This window comes from Lepisma saccharinum, chromosome 6, assembly GCF_977018435.1.
Source record: "Lepisma saccharinum chromosome 6, izLepSacc3.1, whole genome shotgun sequence".
NCBI lineage: Eukaryota > Metazoa > Arthropoda > Insecta > Zygentoma > Lepismatidae > Lepisma > Lepisma saccharinum.
In genome coordinates this window covers 59,294,642-59,318,072 of record NC_139234.1, presented here as the reverse complement: position 1 = coordinate 59,318,072, position 23,431 = coordinate 59,294,642, and the positions used below count along the sequence as shown (strand labels likewise).

At 36.8% G+C, this 23,431-nt stretch overlaps 1 protein-coding gene across 1 annotated transcript in view; it reads right to left on the bottom strand.

Annotated features, from left to right (window-relative positions):
* The window catches only part of LOC145989412 (centrosomal protein 43-like), a 42,983-nt gene extending 20,187 nt beyond the window's left edge, over window positions 1-22,796 (bottom strand). The window contains exons 1-5 of the mRNA XM_083124754.1: window positions 22,516-22,796; window positions 17,550-17,603; window positions 4,014-4,224; window positions 2,942-3,018; window positions 595-908 (exon numbers count right to left, since the gene is read on the bottom strand). Coding sequence (XP_082980880.1) covers window positions 595-908; window positions 2,942-3,018; window positions 4,014-4,224; window positions 17,550-17,603; window positions 22,516-22,596 — 737 coding nt within the window. The 5' untranslated portion in view covers window positions 22,597-22,796. The remainder of the gene's footprint in view (window positions 1-594; window positions 909-2,941; window positions 3,019-4,013; window positions 4,225-17,549; window positions 17,604-22,515) is intronic.
* Between the last annotated feature and the right edge of the window lie 635 nt (window positions 22,797-23,431).

Below are 23,431 nucleotides of genomic sequence, written 5' to 3'. Positions count from 1 at the left end.
GATAAGCATCATCTTGATGCGTGATTTTTACGCCTTGACCTTCTTCCGACGGGGTGATGCAGGAGAACATCATTCCTTGCTTTGGCGTTTCGTTTCAGGGTCATACCTCACACATCAGCTCTCATCCTCTGTAGCAATGCATTGCAAGAAATTTGGATCTGAATCCTCCAGATTTATTTCTCTTCCCACGCCTCAAAATCGCTTTGAAAGGTCAGAGATATGAGGATATTCCGGACATCCAACGGAACGTGACGAGGGTCTTGGACACCATCCCGAAAGAAGACTTTTCTAAAAGTTTCCAGGACATGTACAGCCATTCTCAACGGTGCATAGCCATTGGAGGGGACTACTTCGAAGAACAGTAAGGTAGGTTTCATTAAGAATTTGTCTACTTTCGATATTCAGGATCATTCACCGAACTTTATTGTCAGAGGTTCTATAATTGAAAATTATGCATACAAAATTACACACAAATAATTAAAAAATTGTGAAGCAAGATAAGTTACAGAAATATGAGAGGAATAAATTTGTACCAATATACCATTATCAATTAATATGTTCACTCCAAATGACAACAATGTACATAATACATACCCTGATATTTGTTGTTTCTTGTTGCTACCCACTGGTTTGTTCAATGAGTCACTAACTGAACTGTTATCACTGTATCCGTCTGATGATTTACTTTCCTCCTTATCTTTTGACTTCTTACTGTTCTCTGACCAACCACTCACGTTCATGGGTGGAATCAGTGTAGAAAAGGTCCTTTCATTATGAAGAGCACTGGCACTGACACTACTGAATTCCTTATGATCCTCTTTCGGAAGGTTTCTCCCAGACTCGGTCTGCTGCAAATTTTGGGCACTTCCAAAAGCATGATCTCCATGGTCATGAAGCTCGCGACTTTGCTGAGGGGTTAAGAAAACATGCATGGTGTCAACAAACAATTGCTACTTTTTTTAAAAAATTGTTATACCAAGATAAATATTCAATCTATACAGTTAGGTTTGTTTTGCAAACACAATCCCACCAAGCAGGAACACACCATGTCCCCAAGCGGTGGTCACCATAATTAAAACACACCACATGTGAACAGTTTTGTTGAAAGTCAATCCTCGATTCCAGTGTTTTATATAACCCGTGAGGGCCAGTGCCTACCGACCTAGCTACCGACTGCTAGCCTCACTCCCACCGGATCATCCAACTAGTTATGGGGTGACGTGTGGTCAGCAAGATGAACCTCCAGTCCTTTTGTAGGTTTCCATGACTGGGTTACGCTACTCACTCGTAGCTCCCCAATTTCCTCACAATGGTGGGTGGCCACCGGTCCCATACACAGGCCAAAATATCAGGAAAAATTTGTTACGCTTTCACCAGGAGACTCAAGCCGGCACACATCCCATACCAGAGCCCAAAGCTTGCGCCTTAGACCACATGATCTCGGTGCAAGACTCCAGTGTTCTAACTTTAATAAAATATCACATTCAACTTGAACTTGGTATTTTTTTCCACATCGTTTTGCCTATGGTGGTTTCCGAATAATCTGAAACTAATACTACACCTCATGACAGTGCTATGAAGGGAAAACCTATCAAGCAGTTTCTGATTGGGTGACACATGCATGGTCAGTGCATTAAGTCCCACCATAGGTGTTTTATCTTACCAGACTTAAGGCTGTGTCCAAAAGGTGCAAAAAGCAGGCTTCAAGTACGGACTTGTCGGAAGTGATGTCACCTAGTGCAGTTCAAAAGTGCCAAATAAAAGAGCAATCAAGCTGGCAGCATGCTGGATACTTGTTTACTACTCATTCGCTTGTTTTAAAACATGGAAGTCGACAGTCCAGCTACTGGTTGTAGTTCTTCTATTGTGAGAAAATGCAAGTATAAGAATAGTGTTATGTGATTTCATAGGGTTTTGATTCATGTCTATGGCACTGCCGTTGAAGTGTGATTTGAAAGATTTTAACTTTCAGTCCAGGCTTAAAGACTGAACTGTGAAACTATTCTCGAAGTGAAGTATGGTCTTTCATGACCTGAGTCTGCTCACAAGTAGTTCCCAAACCATTAATTAGATTAAAATTGTAGGGTTTCCACTAGAGCTTGAAGTCAAGACCACTTGGCATGCAAAGCAAGAGTGCTAACCTACTGACTACATGTGAATCAATTCTGAGTAATCAATAGGCATTAAATGGATCAATCATTGATTTGAATAGGCAAAATCAATCAGGAATATCTATATTGCTAGTTACTATTTTAGAAACTTGTATTGGTTTGCCAAATTACTTATTTGTAGATTTACAGGTTACCGAGAAACTGATAGATTACTTGAGATCTAACAGCTAGACAGATGGTTTAAACCAGGAATCACCAAACTGCCAATTGTGAGCTACTGGTACCTCACATGGATATTTTCAGTGGTTTGTGAATGGGTGGCTACATGTGCAGTGCAGGTGATGGCAACATTCTTGATAAAGGAAACTTTGGCAATGTTATGTCTGTATGCTGGGTGGATCGCAACAGGGAAGGCAAATGTGCCAATCTCTGGACTAAACTAATGCTTCATTTAGCATTTAGCAGTCTGCATGATTTCATCTCTGTAGCTCTACAGAGCCACAGTAGCTCAGTCGTTAGGGCATCTGAATACCATGCAAGAGACCTGGGTTCGATCCCCGGTGGGAGAGAACAGGGATTTTTTTTCCATCTGCTTAAGCAGCTCCGGCACCCACCCAGCGTCGTATAAAGTAGGTACCTGCAGGAAACTCTGCGGGATAAAGAAAGTGTAGGGCCCTAACTCCACACCCCCAATACACCTTCATGGCATGGTGCAAAACACAGGGTAGCACTTTACTCTTTTACTTTACTGTTTCCGAGATATAGAAGTTAACATCGAGGTATCTTTTCAGCTGTGATTATTAGTACCTTACAAATTAAACAATACTTACCATTTGTGCTAGTCTGACATAATTATTATGCATCTGAGCAGAATGCAAAACTTCTACAAGTAGTGGTCCTTTCTTTCCTGAAAAGAAGAAAGCAACAGTCAACCTTTACCTGAACTGCAATCTCACACATATACATGAGATTTTATTTTATTATCCTAGGCTAAAATCTATCACAATCAGAAACTAATGCATTAAATTAGGACGGGAATGAACTACAGAGATTGTTTGTGAGAAGTTCGAATTTGTACACTGGATTTGTTTGTCATTGGTTACTGTTATCAAACAATTTTATATATGTAACTGAAGCACTTTATTCTCCTGACGGTACACTTTTCTTAGTGTTTACCGAAAAAAAAAAAGGAAAAATATTCATATATGAAAATACCACTTTAAGTTAACTATACTGAACGCAAATCCAACTGGCGGCTGGGAAACAGCGAATCACCGATCAGTTGAATTTTTTTTCAACTGAGATCGGGCATTATCGAGTCGCAAGGTACCGAACGTTGTCCGTGGAACCAAACAAATGAGAGTTGGGTCCACCACATGTTCGCAACTGAGTTTGTTGATGCCCATCAAGCCACACACCCCCGAAGACGATTGGGGGGAGTTGCGTTCAATATAGCTCCTGTGATTTATTTCCATGATTATCATTATGTTATAGCAAATCCACCTGCGAAGACTAAGAGACCCTTTTCCCTTAGATAATCTCTTTGAATCACAGTGGAATTCAAAATTGAAAATCACATGTGAATAATGTAATCCACCAATCACATGCAAAATAAATTAATAAATAAATAAAATTCTGCATTATATATACAAAACATTAATTTTGAGGATGACCTATTTCTTCCTATTGCACATACTTGCTGGTTTCAAGTTCAGATGGTTCAGAATGTCCAAGATATAATTTTGCAAAGTCCAAAACAGAATGTTGGATATGACAACCCTGAAAACATTGACAACAACCAAGAACATTTGTACACATACTTCTCTGCATCTTATAGCACACACACATTGGCAATTATTCCCACATATTACAATTTAAAACTTTTAAAAAAGATTTACTCACCATTTAGATTTTGAAATTTTAGTTCCTTCATTAACTTCTCTCGTCCATAGTAAGCATAATCGTTGTCTTTGTATGTCTCTGCATCAAATACCGACAGTGTAAAATCTAAACTGAAATATTCCAAAAATTCCCTTACTAAACATGTTGCCAGTGATCCTTCTGGGGTTTTTAGGAATTCTTTGAGAGATTTATTCAAAAATGGAGTCTTGTTCTGAAAAGATAAAAGAAACGAATATCGTATTTTTTTTATTTTTAACAAAACATTCATGACAAGGAAGAAACAACAATAAATACAATTAAGTTGCAGAGTTCAAATTTGTGGTAAACAAAGTTCATCTTATTCAGCTCACTTAAAATACATTTTAGTTTCAATTCTTTCTTGTCTCTGAAATAGTACAATGGAATTTTGTAGATCAAAATAATTTTCTTGTTCAACAGAATTAGCTGTGAAAAATAGTTTGTGACAGAAAATGTGAAAAGTTTTCTGAAAACTGTTGCTTAACCTGGAATCAAACTTTGGTCTTGGTCTAGGAAAGTAATAAAAAAGGCTACACAAATGCACAATGAGAATACCATCAAAAATTTTGAAAATAAATCTGAAACAATATTGCAAATTGTAAATACAGCATTAAATGGAGGCAGCAAAAGAAAAGAAAATATTGTACACCTCTGTTCACAGAAAGTGGCACAATCGTTTGAATTGAAGTCCAGCTTCGGGTCTGGCAGTACAGCCGAAGTAAGTGTTCGGAAACCAGCAGTGTTGCTTACTATCAAACATTTTAACCAAATGCAGGGAATTTTGTGTCTCAGACTCAAAGAAAAGGGCTAACGGAAAGATTACAGCATAAATATTAATTAACTGGACTGTCCACATCTACAATGAAAGTAATGTAAATGCAAAAAATTCGTGAAAAATATGTTTAAAAAGACACATTTTTGACGTTTGTGAAGAAGTGGTTATCACAATGCGTTAGAATGCAAGGGCACGGGGTTCGAATTTGGCCTGCGCATGGGTGTTCTTTTTGAGTCTCTCTTAATTTTTCCGGGTAGCCGAAAATGGAAGAATAGCAACACTAAATAACGAAAAAAAAATTGCAATTTGAATAAGCAAGGTGGAAAGAGTGCTATTGTAATTCCTGAAAATGTTGCAAAAAGAAAACAACTTATTTTTTCTTTCGGAAAAAGTGTTATCCTAGCCTGGGAGAAGGCTTGAAGAATATATAAACTCCTTCCCCATTCACTTTGGCAAACATAATCGCAAAGTCGGCACTGAATATGCGATGGGATAGAAATCCAAAGCAAGAAGAGTTAATGTCACTGCTAGGGAGATACATGAGAGGAGGTACCCCTTCCCCACAAACACATACACATCAGTCATCCAGGCTATTAACAATAAGTCAATGGTTGTCCTCATTTAACTTTAACAGTAAATGGAATTTTCGTAAAAGGGTCATTCCATATCAATTCAACCAAAAAAAAGAGGTTTGGGAACCCACCATCTCAGATTTTTATGAAACTTGGTACATTCAATCCTTCTATGGTGGCAAGAAACCACATAAAATTTTTCGCTTCTAACTCATCTGGTTTCAGAGTTATGGCCTCTCGAACTTTCAGCCAACTCTCATTTCCCTTCATTTCCGAAGCCCTCATTCAAACCTGCAGCACCTTACAAAAAAAATTCTATCTCGCTCACACATGATTTATTCCCTTTGAAATTTCACAACAATATTAACCAAACAATAGGCATTTCAGAAAAAAATATGACATCACAAGATATCAATATTTTGGTAAAACAAAAAACTAATAAAAAAAATATTTGCAGGATTTTGTTACCGAAAACATGCCTTGCTAAAATATCAATTATCATTAAAAGGGAATGAATTAATACCAGCATAAGTATTTTTAAAATTAACCTGGATATGTATTCTAACTTACCCAGCAATAAAAGTTATGGTTATTTTATTCCTTCTATAAATATAATATAATTTATGTCTGATATTTGTATGAAATGGCTTCCAGAGTATTAAAATATTTTGGTTAACTCAAAATCAATCAAATAATGTGTTATAAATTAATCAGTGAAGCAAACTCGATATTCTACACTTTCGTTTATTCCTTGAGCATTGTTGTCTTATTATTTCCTTGCTTATTTATAAAATAATTTATCCATGCTACAACCTTAATGACCTCCTATCACATAGATATGTATGTATTGATCTTATCTATTATGTGTATGTAAATTAATGTAAACATATCTTGTAACTAATATTAGCGAAAACAAGAACTCCAAGAATCCTCAATCAAAGCAATTATCATGTAATAATTTTATTTGAATGTTATGTATAATATCTTCACACACATATATATATCCTCATGGCTCATATGCATGTGTCATTAATTTTTCACAATTAGTTACCCCCACACCCCCTATACGCCTTCATGGAGTGGTGCTATGCACAGGGGAGCACTTTACTTTTTTTTATTTTATATTATTTGAGTACTATTATTATTATTATTATTTTGTATTTGTGGATCTTCTGTGTTTCAATAATTTTAATATACTAATTGAATGATAGAAAATATTATTACTGGGCTTATAATCCGCTAATATTTTCTATATTGTTAACAATAAGTGTAAACGCGGCCTAAAGTAATAATCCATACGTTAATTTTCTGATCAAATGCCAAATTAAAAATATTAATCAGGGTGTCTACTATTTTGTGAAAACAAAATTCCCTGACTTTTCCATGTTTTCCAGATCAAGAACAAAAATTTTCCAGACCAAGTCATTAGGGCAATTAATGTACATGAACATGTTTCCAGACCAAGTCATTAGGGCAATTAATGTACATGAACATGTATGTACAGTAGCAGCGATTAGGGGAGTGTGTGGGGGGATTGTCCCCCTACTTTTTGCCCCACCAGTATGGTCAGTGGCGCAGGAACGTTTTTCATTTGGGGGGGTACAAAATTCAGCCTCCCATATATATATATATATATATATATATATATATATATATATATATATATTATATATATGTGTGTGTGTGTGTGTGTGTGTGTGTGTGTCCAATCAAGTGTAGCAATAATAATAATTAGGATAATTATATTTAATTAAATTAATATATTAATTAATTAAATATGTACATTAATTAATATTGTATTGTTATTATTACATGAATAGGTAAAAGATAGTAAAAGAATAGAAATATAACAGCAAGTATTCATTATCTAGAGTACGTGTAGTTAAGATCGCCAAGATTTGCACAAAATCAACTGGCCTGGCAAGGAATTTAATGTCAGATAGAAAAAGAATTAAATATTTATTGAATAACAAAAAAAGGAGTTAGATCCAATTAACGAAAAGTAAAGTTCCTGATTAATATTTTATGGATATTATCATTAGTAGTGTGCATAAATCTTTGGAATCCTTCAAAGCCGTATGACGCAAATTCCTTGCCTTCCAATAAGTTCAGCGGATAAAACCATCGAGTATACAGGGTGCAGCAGAAATAACTCCCGGATTTCATTCTTGAATAACAAAGCAACGATCGATGTTATGCAAAATTTTATTTCACAATTGGAAAGAACAAGGATTACCATTTTGTTTCCCATATGTACCGAGACAACTCCACGAACGCCCCTACTTTTTTGAGGAAGACGGCACGCAGTTAATGTAACGTCTGGCCGTTATGTATGGATGTTACGCAACTTCCTGCAGCCGCAATCGAACGAACGTGGCAAATTGGCTGTGTGGTTCCAACAGGATGGTGCCACAGCACGCGTATCGATGAACGTGCTACGTGAAATGTTTTAAGGGCGTCTGATCTCACTTCGAAGTCACCTTCCATGGCCAACTCGTTCCCCCGAGCTCGCACCCTGCGACTTCTTTCTGTGGGAGTACCTGAAGGCTAAAGTTTACCAAGGAAGGCCGAGGACAGACAATGATCTGAAAGATAGTACCAGACAGAAAAGAGCGGCAATACCGACCAGACATGACTAGGAGGGTAAGGCAGAACTTCAGGGCGAGACTTCAGAAATGCGTACACTGTGCAGATCGGCATTTGGACGATATCATTTTAAAAGAAAGTCAACTATGTCACACAAAATGGTGACTTGTGGCAATTTTGACAAAAAACAATTGGAACATTTTGTTCTTTGGAAACGTGCAATAAAATGGTAAACCTTGTTCTTTCCAACTGTGCAATAAAGTTTTGCATAACATCTATCGTTGCTTTGTTATTCACAAATGAAATCCGGGAGATATTTCTGCCGCACCCTAACTTTTAATTGTTACGCTGTTCAAGCATGGTATTGGCATTGATGGAAATTGAGTATAACAAATGCTAAACAATTATATTTTGATAAATTACTTTCACTACTTGGTAAGTCTTTCGGGGGAAGGGGTCCGGACCCCCTGGACCCCCACAAAAACGTCCTTGATACCTAGGTATAATGTGAAGCCATGAGAAATATTCTCTTTTAGAACAGCACACACGAATGGCCTGTTATTTAATGCAAAATATGCATAAATATTTTTCATTGTTTTTGTTAGAATTTAAGTTTAAAAAAAAATTAAAAAAATCAGGTAACAATTCTGAAACACACAAGGCTAAGCTCTGGACCTCATTCTGGGCTGATTTGGATTTCACGGAACGGAAAATCTGGAGTGAGGGGGATCTTGAGCCACCCCAACCAGCAATAATCATCTCCAACCCACTGGATATAGAAACTACATTATATAGAGCAGTGTTCCGCAACCTTTTTTTACTCAAGGCACACCCCAGACGGGCCTAGACTCAACACGGCACACCAAAATGTCTGTCCCCTCAAAATCATATGAATCTTAATATAATTACTAAATATTACGTCTTTATGTAATCAATTATTATCATTGTTGTTGTTATTATTATTATTATCATAAAACATGAATAGACTTATGCATTTATTAAAAATGTATTAACTTTAATTCACTGTAGAAAATACACATTTCTAATATGAATTTTAAAGTAAATAACTACTCATATCTTCAATGTGATACTTGGACCTGCTTAGCTGCACACAGACGGCTGATTCGTGGCGGAATCGTTGACAAAGCCAGCCTCATTTCTTCATCGATGGATTTGAGTCTCTTTCTCTTTGATATTTTAATTGCAGTCGACGTCGAGAAGCCCAGTTCACACAAATAAGTAGTTGAAAATGGTAATAACACATTAACTGCCATCTCGGAGATAGCCGGGTATTCACTGCTTATTGACAACCAAAATGTATCCAAAGACACTTCGAAAAATTTTAATTTCAATGTTCTGTCTGCTTTCAAATCTGCCAGTTCCTCTTGTAAGCCTAAATTTTTCGGAAGATATTTCGAATCCATACTGAATGAATCACGAACCCAGTCAAAATCTTCAACGCTCTCTCCAAAATATTTTTTGAAAGTCTGCTGCAAGAGTACCAAATGTTCTTTAATTAAGTCCATCAACACCTTGTTATCGTCAGCAAGGGGCCATACAGTTTGGAACATCTCACACGATCCATTTTCAATTGTCTGTATCCACAAGTTCAACTTATTAATAAATCCTTGAATCTTATCCATACTAGTCAGAATATTTTCGTTTCTACCTTGCATTTTTCTGTTTAGTTCATTCAAGTGTACGAAAATATCGGAAAGATATGCCAACTTAGATACCCATTCATCATCTGCAAATAAATCGGCATACTCATGCCCCTCAATAGTCAAAAATGAAAGTACCTCCTTTTTAAGTTCAAACATTCGCGTTAACACTTTACCTCGAGATAACCATCGTACTTCTGTATGTAGCAGAAGTGTAGTGTGCTCTGATCCCATTTCTTGATACAAAACGTTAAAAAGCCGCATATTTAGGGGCCGCGATTTGATGAAGTTCACGACTTTTACTACTTCGTCCATCACAATTTTCAGAGGAGATGGCAAAGACTTAGCAACAATGGCTTCGCGGTGAATGAGACAATGGTCGGTTCGTAAGTTAGGATTTACTTCACGTACTTTACCCACGAATCCTTCACTCGGCCTGTCATAGAAGCAGCTCCGTCTGTACAAACACTAACGCAGTCCTCCCATGTTAATTCATTACGGACCACATATTCATTAGTCGTACGAAATATTTCTTCACCGGTTGCTCGCTCGGGTAGTTCTTTGCAAAAAAAGAAATTACTTGCAATTACATCCCCATCAACATACCTTATGTAGGAAAGAAGTTGTGCGTGACCGCCAATATCGGTGGACTCGTCGATCTGAAGTGAGAATTTTCGACTGCTCTTTATTTTCTCCTTCATAATGTCTTCGATGTCACTGCACATGTCACTAACTCGGCGGCTGATTGTGTCAGCAGAGAGAGGAATTTTTGAAATTTCAGTAGCAGCTTCTGAACCCAGGACTATTTTTACCATTTCTTTACACGCGGGCTTAACAACGTTTCTGCTATTGTGTGTGTTTTTTTGGCCTTTACGACAAGTTTGGCTACCTTAGAGCTAGCTTCTTGTACTTTTTGCGAAACACGTACCGACGTAGTCATGAGCGTCACTTGTTTTTTTATTTTGTTCCAACAACCGACGAAAATAATTCACATCTTTACTTAACAGAGAGGAATTTTTGTTGACAATGTTGTTTTAATTTACTGGGAACCATAGCAGCATTACTGAGTTTTTCACCACATAGCCTACAACACACTCAGGGACAGGCATGTTTTGTAACCACACCAAAAAAAACCGTAAGATAAATAGTTATCACTATATTGCCGGTGAACTACTTTCAGTTTCTTTTTTTCGGGCTCGATGGTTTCACTACTTGCACTCGAGGACGGACCACTCCGTACAAGGAACTTATCCATATCAAAAAAAAGAAAATAGTAAGACTGGTGTAGAAATCCAATATTCGCACTACTGCAGAGCACAGCTGTGATAGAACTGAACTGAAATACTGTAATTGTTGTCTGACAATGTGTGGGTCCTTCGGCGAAGGAAAAGAGCAATAAAGTTTAAGAAGCGCCGACAAACAGGCACAAAACAGCCAGCCGTACACAAAAGATGCAGTGTTACAAACAAAGAACTCGCTTGAATAGCTCTATTGTATGATTGGTGCAGGCCGCTAAAAGGCTTGCTAAAAGTCTTACGCGGCTTTCTTTGTGGTGAACACAAAGCTTTCCGCCTGTAACACATCAAACCGGCCCAATATTACATGCGAGAATACATATAAGATGAGCAAACTATAACAATATTGAGTAAATAAATTACATTTAATTTCTATGAAAATATAACAGTTATCAGCAAGAATAAGCAAGCATCTTCTTACTTAAAATCGACAATTAATTCTTACAATATTACAATAGTAGGTAAAAGTTCGCGTCACACCTTTCACCTTGTGACGGCACACTAGTGTGCCGCGGCACACCGGTTGCGGAACACTGATATAGAGTTCCACTTCAGTTCCGTTCATTCTAATTTTAAAAGTCCCATAGCTACGCATAAAAATATCTTTAAACAATTTATGGCAGAGGTGTAACACATCCAATGCCTTTTAGAAGCCATGTATTTGGTATTTTCTCAGACATCTATAGGGTGTAGTATTAAAAAAGAAAAAAATGAGTTCAGATGGATCCCAATCAATTCGTAAGAAGTCTAACTTTGAAATATTTGTGAAAAATGTGACAAATCATTTATTTGTAATATAATTAGCTGTACCTAATGACGCTCTTCAAGTACTGAAAGTAATATCATTCGGTACATTTACAAAACCGAAATCCTTCAGCTCTCAGAAGTAGCAAGGAATGCCGTACGCTCAAAAGTTTATTCTTTCTTTTCAATTTTTGGTGGACAATGTGAAAAGCCGGCCAAGGTTTATTTTCGTATGTAGTTGTATTAAATGCAGATACATGAGTGTGTTTTAGGATGACATGTCAATTTATCGTTTATGTGAAAAGGTAAACTTTAATGTAAGCAGAAGCATGTGCGCATCACAGTTAAAGATTTTCGCATCTACAAAGAAAATCCAAAACACATTCCAACCTCGCCGGACTCCGTGGCGGAGGGGTTAGCATAGCGCGCTATGACGCCTGAGGTCCCAGGTTCGAATCCTGACCTGCCCATGGGTGTTATTTTTGAGTGTTTATCAATTTCATCATATCATCATCACTCATCCTCATCTTCGCGATTAGCCAAAAGTGGCAGAAATGCGAAGTAAAATAAACCAAATCAATCAATCAAATATTCCCATCTTACTCCCAGAGACCTTGTAAATCCAATCCAAAATCTACCAATAGAACCTGCAGTGAGTCTCATTTATCTCGTGCATTCATCTGACTAATGTAATTTTCTTACAATTTGACTTTAGAGTTTAACATAAAATGGCGTTGTGTTTGTGTTGCATTCGATATCACAATTAGATTTTAAGCAATTAATGTCCAATTATAAGTATACCTAATAGATAGGTAAAAAAACAGTCCCCCTCTGATAAAATCGCAAATTGCACCCTGTTTAAATGTCTAGGAAAGATTTCATTTCACCTAGGAATGATATCGCGATGCAATGAGTCGAGAATTGTGAGCCCCATCTCGTCTCCTGTGTGGTGAGGTCCTTCTCGTTCTTGTTTGTGCTTATTTTTCTTTCGGTTTCCGCTCTGAAGTTATGAAAACTTATTCCAAATTCACCTCATTCTCAGATAGGCTAATCGGCACTCTATTTTTTAAAAAATATATATCTTAATATATAGGTTTAAGTATAGTTTTCCCAACACCCTCTTACAAATTTATGAAAGATATGGGTGAGGTACAGGAGTGTATTGTACCGCCCCCCCCAAGTTGGTCTGTCGTGTCTCGTCTCGTTCATGTAAGTGTTCCGTTTCGGAAAATTCCATTATAAATATTCAAAGAAAATGGGGTCAGTCATATACTCTTCTTTTGAAGATTTGTATCTTATCTTGGAATCGACGCGACCACTGCTTTAGAAATGTGTACCCCCCTTACGCAAAGCAGCAATCGTCTGCAGCATAATTGTCTGAGAGTCAATCTGATTCCACCGTTCCACACACATTTTAAACAATTTTCATCTCCTTAAAGAGGTTTCCAAGAACTTAGGTCAATGAACTAACTAGTAGCAAGCACAATGTAGTATAATAAGTTTACAATTAAATGTTTTGAATTTCTGTGGTAAGGACTATAATGCTTAAAATTTATAAACAATAATACATTTCTTTATTGGGGAATTGATAATAGGTAATTTTAACAGTAGCACCTTCCGTCTGCTGTCAAATTACCAAAGGGGGGTACAGGGGGTACAACTCGATTTACGGATTTAGGGGGGTACAGTACCCCTCTTCAAAAATTTGCGGGGGTACAATGTACCCCTGTACCCCCCCGTTCCTGCGCCACTGAGTATGGTCTCTTAATGCTATCCCTTATCTACCAATAAAAAATTAACTGTTCTTGCCCCAAAACCAAAGTTTTGGCACTCAGTTAAAGGTGATATATGTAAGAAAATCAACACTTAGATGAAAATTCACACTTAGTCACACTCAAGTCTAAATACCGTAAACTGTAGTACATCAGATTAATCTTTTCACCACAAATCATACTTTATCCTCTTGTACCTGTATATTTATGGGAATTTACGAATATACTAGCAAGCTTTCATTATCACATTATGTGAAATTATTGATGGCTCCTTTCACCTCTTATAGCCGATTTGATCCGATCCGATCCATCCACACACTACAAAATAATTGTTTTACCAATTTTTCGGAGTTAATTTATTTCCATAACAATTCAGTAGTCACAAGAAAAATAATATACATGTTTATAAACTGAATGTAATTTTGTAAAATAGTTTTATTCCTTTAAAATAAATGCACAATTTTAATACTTGAAATGTTTTTCTAACATATAGAATTAGCGTTCATTAACATGTGAAAGTTTCAAAAGAACACATTACTCGAAAAAACACAACTACACTATTTTCTTTAATGCTTTCATTTTTTCATCCAATTCTTGGATTTCCTTTGCAGATCTCTCAAGGATTCTAGCTTTCTTTGTACTCAGTTCTTTCAGTTCTGCCATACTTCTTTTCCTCTCTTCTAAATGAGTCTTCTGAGTTTCTGTTGTATCATGATTCCTTCCACTTTCCATTTGCATTTCTTGCTGCATGGATTAAAGATTTTGTTATACGGACTTTTTCATCCCTCCATAAGTTACAATTGCATCATGTATACATCGTTAGGCAATAAGTGAGTCCTCATCAAGAATATCCACAAGGCATTGCTTATTTACAGAGAAACTGCACTCAACAGAAGCATTTCCATGTGAAAGCATTAAAATCTTCTGGACAAACCATACAAAGGCACTGTTGTTACAGTCTTAAAGAATTGTCATCCACATCTGATCCAGCTGATCAACAGCAATGTCAAAATTTTTCATTCTTGCAAGCACACTGTCATTACTACATAAGTCAGTATAGAACCGTTTTATATCATCTGCGGCAGGGCCAGAAAAATGGCACTTTTCAACTAGAACTTGTAATGCCACTTGGTCTTCACCTACTTTTCCGTCCAAAACAGATGCAGAAGAGAGACATGCTGCACCATATGTGAGCCTATATTTCAATGGTGATCTCATACATATCTTCTTAAACAAACATTGTAATATTTTCAGACAATCTTCACGAAAATGTAACACCTGAACGTCAGATAGTTTCACAGATCTAAAAGTTGCTTGGGTTGCAAATCCAATGTCAACTTCTTTTGCAGAACACACACATTCCGGATAAGTTAGATTTAGTTTCAAAAGATCTTCAGAACTTACAGCTTCAAGCAGAATGGACTTCTTTATAAACCTGGGCATAAGGGATTTCAGTAGCTTGAGCAAATGTTCATAAAGGAAAGGTACCATTGGCGAATCAGACTGAAACCTGACAAAAAAGGGTTCTATATCAGCTGCAAGCAAGAAGTCTGAAAGAAAGCTAGCCTGACTGGTAACAGAGGATTCCTCACTTGTGACTTAATAGTTTTAAAGCTCTCACACCTTGGTTGTTCCTTGTTACCAGAAACACTATCAGCATAGGTTTTCAGAAATGGTAAAAGGTACTGTACTTATCCACCACACTTCCATTGTCTAACCACCGAATTGGACAAAATGTTTTTGGAAAAACTTTTCATCCTGTAATTCTTGTAAAATCTGCTCTTCGAGGTGGAACATTTGTAAATAAATTGTACACTGCTCTTAAGAATACCACTATGTTCCAACCAGAACATTATTAGGTTAGTTTCAGGTTCAATCTATTTGAACACAAAAAAATATGCCTTAAAAGTGAAATACACAGAAAAACACATTACGAAAACCAACAGATTTTCAATCCCACCTTGTCAGATATCTTGTATCTTATGGTGTACATTCAAATGCTCATATTGTTGAAAATATATATTTCCACACACTAAAAAATTGTCATAAAGACACTTATTGTTCCCAAAGAAAATAAAAATGGTTCCTCAAAAAAGAAGGGGAGTTCAGATTCTACATATATTCCTTAAACACTTCTATTTGGAAAGCAGTACTCAGTTCCTTCCAGTGGCATGGCGTGAGATTTTTAAAAGTGTTACCGGTTATCAGTAGGAGATTTAAGGAAGGAGTCGTAAGACTTGGGCACCTCTCCACCTCAGCCCCCCCCCCCCCCCATGTCTTCCAAGTAGTTCGCATAATATTATTCAGGTACGACTGTAATTCACTAGATTTTAGTAAAGTTATTAATCAGGAAAAAATGAAATGTTGGCATAAACACTGAAGTGAATCAAACATTGGTTGTTGACACAATTAAACATTAGCCTAATAAAGAAATACGTAATTTGATACTTACAGAAACATCGAAGTAATTAACACCGTTTTTTAATTAATTGACAATGCCCGAAAACAACACAAAGATAAAAGACACCACTGATAAAACTCGCACTGCACAGTCCATCCTGCCAACCTTTGTTTACTTTTGTAACATGTGAAGCACCCTCCTTGCCCCTCCCCTCTCAGGATCGGCGCTTCCCCAATAGCCAATATTTCCTTCAGAACTGCAAGAAGTCCAGTTCTACTACTGTTGCCATCTTAGTTCTTTTGAAACCAGCTTTGCCCAAGTCGCGAAACTTTTCGTTTCAAATAAGACGTATGTAGTAGATGTAGTCTTGATCTGTTTCCCAACTACTCCCACTCCCATGTTTCGCTAAATCCACAGAAATCTCATTTCTGACACCACTACTATTTCATATATTTTACGTCCCTTGCTACCTTTAAGGCTTTCGCTTTATAAGACAATCGTGACGATGAAGATGCATGGTGAATTATTGAAATATTTTTTTTTTTGTGTATGTAATTATTAATTTTTATAATTATGTAAGTAAAACAATAACAACAAATTGAAATAACCATTTCTTGCTGAGGATTCGAACCTACTACACCTAACACTTCAGAGCATGCTAAGATAACAATCGGGAAATTATGCTTCTAAGTAATGTTTTCACCCAAAAACAGTGCTGCTACCTCAAAAACATTGCTTCAATCTGTAATTATAGCATTCCTGCGACAACATATGTCAATCTCAATCAGCCCTTTCAACAATTATCACAAATTCCTGTAACCGAAATAATATTATATGTGTGAAATATAGAATTATAGGTTGACATTTTTAGAAGGACGGTGGACCCCTTGACCTTCCCCATCCCTCTCCTCCTCGCCCATGATGCCAAGGAAGGACAAAGAGGACTTTCGTAATCACTGATATTTAGTGTAAATACAAAAAATCACTTGGTAGTTTGCTTTTCCCCAGTGTAAGTGGACACCTTCAGAGTAAGATAGACCCGATTAGGTGACATAGCTCTTTTCTGTCAATTGAATATGGCAACACTGATCTGTATCCGGTAAGGATCACCGGCAACTGTGGCAGCTAAACAGGCATGGCAATATCTGGCCTCCTCCTCCCGCCGTAACAGTCCTTGCCGCTATGCAAAGTCTTCCTTGCATGGGCTCAGGGCTCTTTCCTCATGTTGCCTGAGGAGGGTACCGGAACAGTCCTCCTCTTCGCTTTTGCCGGTGTCAGAAAAAAATGTCAGTCTGCAATATTTACTTTACGACAATATTACCAGTTTATGTATGTAATATAATTTTAAGACAGGTTCTTCAATTCTTTATATTTTGTTGTTACCTGCGGTAACAGCGGTTACACGCACGCCACGCCTCTGGTTCCTTCCCAAACTTCTGTTCAGCCTTAATTGATTGATTTATTTTACTTCACATATCTGCCACTTTTGGCTAATCGCAAAGATGAGGGGATGAGTGATGATATGATAAAATTGATGAGGGAACACTCACGAAGAACACCCATGCCCAGGCTGAGATTCGAAGCCGAGACTCCTGGCATTGTAGCACGCTGTGATAATCATTCTGCCACGGAAGCCAGCTAGCCAGCATTAAGTTAGCCAATTTTAACTTAAAATGACACTTGATAAACACAAAGTGCAAAAATAACACTACCTGTGTAGATTCTTGTTCCTCCAAAGCCAAAAACACACTTGCTCTCAACTGTGCCTGAAAAAAAGGAAGAAAGTAAATTGACTTCATTACAAAATTTATGTAAATTCACGTATCATCAGACTAATGATTCGATGGAAGATTTTTACAAGGTTTATAGGAGTTTATTTTAAATTAATAATCTTTGAAGTTTGAATATGTATATGTTGTTTTTAAGTCATGAGAAGCAGACTGTGCACAAATTTCATTCCAAAAAGCATGTTGAAGAGGTCATTGTTTTTGTAATATGTGGCTGCTGGAGTTGAGTTTCACATTAAAAGATGAAGAACCTACCTAATTTACTCATATACAATTATTTCATTGGATTTCCTCAATTCCAAGATGCCTTTGAATGTAATGTGCACCTAAAATATTGTTAGTTTTTGATAAAAATAAAAATTACTTGGAATGTAAGGTGTATAGATATGCACACCAGTATTAGGGCAATACTGTAGTATTACATTTACCATTAACATTACTACCATTATCATTTGCATTTACATTTACCATTTAATAATAACAGCACATTACACTATATTAAACTAATACTGTCGTGGTACTAATTTACTATTCCACAAACAGATTTCTCCATTTTTATACAAGAAACTACTTATGGTAATAAGTTCCTGTAGCATTGTCTAACATCTTGAAAGTGTTTACTGTCATGTGGGAATGTATCATAGCGGAAATTCATTATTTTTGTTGAAAAGTAATTCTCCGACGGACAATAGCCTTTGGCACGTACACCTCCTTAGATTATCGATCTACGAAGGTGTATACAGTATATTGTTTCTTACGCAAACGGAACAATGCAAATAAAGAAGTACTCGTAATGTGAAAAATTGAAATTACTTTCATCAAAAAAACGTGAATACACCTTCAAGAATGTTCCGCAAAGCAGATAGGTAAGTACGAATGTTAAAAGTGACGAAACGAAGAAGTTACATGTGTTTGTGGAATAGTAAATTTTTACCAATTTACATTGCCTAGTAAACAAATGGCAAATTACTGCTCTCTGTAAAACATGTACCAAGAGTGAATAGCTCCACCAGGTAGGGAGGCAAGTTTTTGTGCTATCATCACTGGTTCTCATGATTTTTCACTGTATTTCTTTACTAAAACATGCACATTCTCAAGTAATATATATATATTTCTTTTTTCAATACTTGTTAGGTTAGTAAGTTAGGTTCTCTTTCTCTCTAAAAAGAAATATTAGTTAGAAATTTCTATGGTGTGTTGATGAGATAGTTAGGTTAACTGCTCTGTGTGATAATACTTATTTTTATTTTTCCATGTTATGCATTATCGTTGGTGTCAGTGGAGTTACTTACAAAAACATTGGCATTTTGTGACTTATAACAGCATTAGCACTAAAAAAAGGTAATGATTCCGATTGTTTTATTTTTTTTTAAATAATTCTCCTAGCATGAAGACTAATTATCATAGAATTTTGGCAATAATTGTCACACGAAATTTGAAACTTCCTTAAAGTAAATTATCACTGTTTGGATTTTCAAAAAAAGTTATTTACGTTGAAAAAAACAACTTAAAAATTACCTTACGCAAGCATGCACGCTTCCCACACACAATGTATTTTCCATTGACAAGCGACTGTAAGTATCGTAGACTAGTGGGAATTAATGTATAAGTAAATCAGAACCTTAGGGTCTCTATTTTAATGCTAAGAGAACAAACCTGGCCTGCCTAATCTAACTACGAAAACATAGTAGGTGTTAACAGAAGTAAATGGAAATCGAACCATGTTAAAATTACATTCGTAGCATGATGAAATCGCAACAAAACAAAAGGAACTTCGGCCAAAAAAAATGTTGGTGAAAATGCCCAATTGGGTAGTCTCGTCACCTGGTGACAAGAGGCGCGCCCAACTTATGCATTACGATATCTGCATTCGGCAATCGGAAGTTGATCATCCTCAAAAGTTGGCCACCACAGCTGCAAAATCGACATGACACTTTACGCTTGGGGGAAAATAAAGGAGCTAACTACCTTTCGTTATAAGTACAGAAATGATGTTAAATTTTGTGATCCACAGCTAATACTTCCATTCCAGATAAAAAAAAAAGTAAACCTGCATTTCTATTTTGGCATTACGTATTTACTGCTTAACAACTGCCAAACTTATAAATAACATGTTAATAGGAAATTACTTCAAACTTTACCGAAAAGCACTGACACAATAACAGCACGCATAAACATGTGTACTTCAGTTTTGAACTTTTCGTAAAATTCTCACTCTTATAATTTTAAAATCCTAAAAAAATAAGGTAACAGTTCGTTATATCGGAAACACATTTCTCCATTTTTACAGGAGAAACTACTTACGGAAATGAGTTTCTCCAAGCTTTCCAATGGTTGTCGAGGTATTTTCTTCCATCGTGGAATATATTTGACCGGGAAATCATGTACTTTTCAAGAGAAATATCTCACCTACGCACAATTGCCATTGCTTTCACTACGTGAACTGCATACTGCATACGTTTGATGACGTAAAGCCCCTGTCAGTGTTTCCAACCCCTTTTTTTTCACTATGCTTACCTAACCTAACCTTATCGGAAATGGTTCATGGGGCTATCCGTCAACTACCCGTGCATAATTTAAAATTTTCACACGTGACGAACACAATAGTAGGTATTTTTCGGTGAAGAAGGTTGGAAACACTGCATAACTACAATGGGAGTCAAATAGTGCCCGCCATATTGTGTGTTACAAGAGCAAAGGAAGGAATAAAAAAAATCACTCTGTATGTGAAAAATTGTGTTTGTTTTCGTGTAAAAAGCATAATGGCACCTTGAACTATGTTCCGCAATACACAATTGGTAAGTACGAACCATGCAAAACACAAAATATCTGATTTTAATGTGTATCCGATATAACGAATTGTTACCAAAAATAATAGGTAAATGTCTGTTATAACATAGTTGAAGGTGCCATTATGCTTTTTACACGAAAATAAGTTTCATTTTTCACAGTACGAGTATTCCTTTTGGGTCCTTTCTTCCATTGTGAAACATACAATATGGCACACACAGCTGTGGATCATCGCACGTCGTGCTTGTGTGTTGCCAATTTGGAGTGGGTATGCAGTGTTTCAACATTCTTAACCGAAAAATACCTACTTTCGTGTTCATTATGTCATCACAAAGCATTGACGGATAGCCCCAAAAACCATTCATGATAGCCCCACGAACCATTGATGGATAGCCCCAAAAACCATTGATGGATAGCCCCACAAACCATTGACAGATAGCCCCAAAAACCATTCACGATAGCCCCACAGACCATTTTCGGCAAGGTTAGGTAAGCATAGTTAAAAAAAAATTATCGTAAAAAAAAGCACGTTTGGAAACACTGGCGAGACCACGTGACTTTCGACGCTCGCGCCATCTGCAGGTACATAATGGAAACAAACAACGGCATAACGTTGTCGCTTTGCACAAAATGCAAGTTATTACATCCAAAGTGCTTATTTCTTGTTGTGCAGCATTCTACGGTGAGAAAATACTTCCACGAACTTTCAAAATGGTACAGCAACTCATTTCCGTAAGTTTCTTCGGTAAATTTCTCGTATCGAACAAACGGATTTCTTCAAATTTACAGGAGAAATTACTTACCGAATGCAGTTTCTTTATACTTGTGGAAGTTCGGGGAAGTGTTTTCTTGCAGCGTTCATTGAATTTTGCCGGTAAATCATCTATTTTTCGATATAAATGTGTGACCGATGCACGAATGCTCTTGCATCCATTTACTTCCAGGTGGATGTAGCCTGTGTGTGATGACGTAATCCTGGTCAGTGTTTCCAAACACGTGTTTTTGTAACTGAATAAGGTACGTTTCCGCAAATGGTTCGTGGGGCTACGTGTCAATGGTTCGTGGGGCTACGTGTCAATGGTTCGTGGGGCTATGCGAGAATGGTGTGTGGGGCTATGCATATTTTTTTCAAAACTAATTTTTAACTATTGTAACCTATACATGACCCTACCTAACCTAACCTTACCGGAAATCGTTCGTGGGGCTATGCGTCAATGGTTTGTGGGGCTATGTAGGTATTTTTGGCTGCAGTAGGGTGGAAACACTGCATGCCGAGTACGGTAGTGAAACTGTGAACCCTTTAAGGTACTTGTCCGATAAGGCCCGAACACCTCTCACTCGTTTATTTCCTTAATTTTAACATTGATACTTACATATTCTGCATTGCGGAAGATTCCTTAAGGTGAAATTATGCCTTTTTCCATAAAATAGTGTCAACTTTTCATATTACAAGTCATTATTTGTCTTCCTTGTTATGCTTGGGTAACAGACAATATGGCATGCAGTCGTGCTTGTGTTTTGTTGATTTGGAGTGGGTATGCAGTGTTTCAATCTTCTTAACCGAAAAATACCTACTTTCGGGTTTATTATGTCATCATAAACCATTGACGGATAGCCCCAAAAACCATCCACGATAGCCCCCAAAACCATTGACAGATAGCGCCACGGACCATTTCCGGCCAGGTTAGGTAAGCATAGTTAAAAAAAAATAATTTAAAATTCTCGTAAAAAAAGGCACGGTTGGAAACACTGCCGAGACCGCGTGACTTTCGACGCTCGCGCCATCTGCACGTACATAATGGAAACAACGGCCTAATGTTACAGAAGATGCAAGTTCCTTACGTAACAACTGATTATTTATTGTTCTGCAGCATTTTATGGTGAAGTTTTTAGTTTCCGCGAAAGAAAATAGCTCGAAGAACCTTGACAATGATACAGAAAGTGGTTTCAGTATGTAGTTTCTCCTGTAAATTTGAAGAACTCCGTTCGGGCGATATCACAATTACCCCATTTAAAACTGAAAATATCCCATAGAAATGTGTCTCCGATATAACAGACTATTACCAATACCCAGACATTTACCAAATAATATTATACTAACCCTAATTTTTCCTAATGTACCATTATTTTCTAATGTTTGTGCTACTAAATCTCGCAGTTCTGTATCTTCCTCCACCGACATGATCGCCGACAAGGTCGCAAGTTTTACAAAATTATAGTATTCTCATAAATAAAATCTAAATAACTTTGTGCTCGTATTTACATGTCTCATAAAATCACATAAAATACCACCAACAAATATATCCAAAAAGTTTTGTTTTTTCCGCCACAGAATACACAATATACACATTTCTGCCACAGGTTCTTGCGATTTCGAAGGTTGCGGAAACAAATGACGATCAAAATTCAAACTTGATTCAAGGTGATTTGAATTTTGTTAGAAAGGTTTTTTTCTCTTATTCAGTTAATATATACTAGAGCTACAGTTCAAAGTGGGATCCGAACCACTGCAATGAGATGAACCTCAACCGGGATAATATCATAAAATGAAACTTTTATATCATTAGGTATTTATTTTCAGGTAGCGATTGCAGCTACAACCTTCTCAAGCATTCTCATTGGCTGGTAGCTTTTTGGGGTGTCTCTTAGAAAAGAAGAAACTTTCTTTTTTCTGACCCTATCAACTTTAGTCGATTTTAGTCACCTTTCTGAGTCTTTTGCAAAATGTATTTAGTTCATTATGCACTTATTTTTCACAAAAAAGAAAAAAAAACACACACACACACACATATATATATACAAGTATCTCGTGTACACTGGGTGCGTTCCGAAAGTCTTAACGAAACGAACGCATTCAACGAAAATAACTGGGCTCGTGAATCTGGTGAAACCAGTTATTTTACAGACTTATGGTACACTCTAGGCGAAAGCGCAGGCGCAGCGTTTTGTTTAGAGAAAGTTTCCGCATGGCGTCAGCGGAAGGAATGTTCTTATGGCAAAAATAAACTCTACTGTGG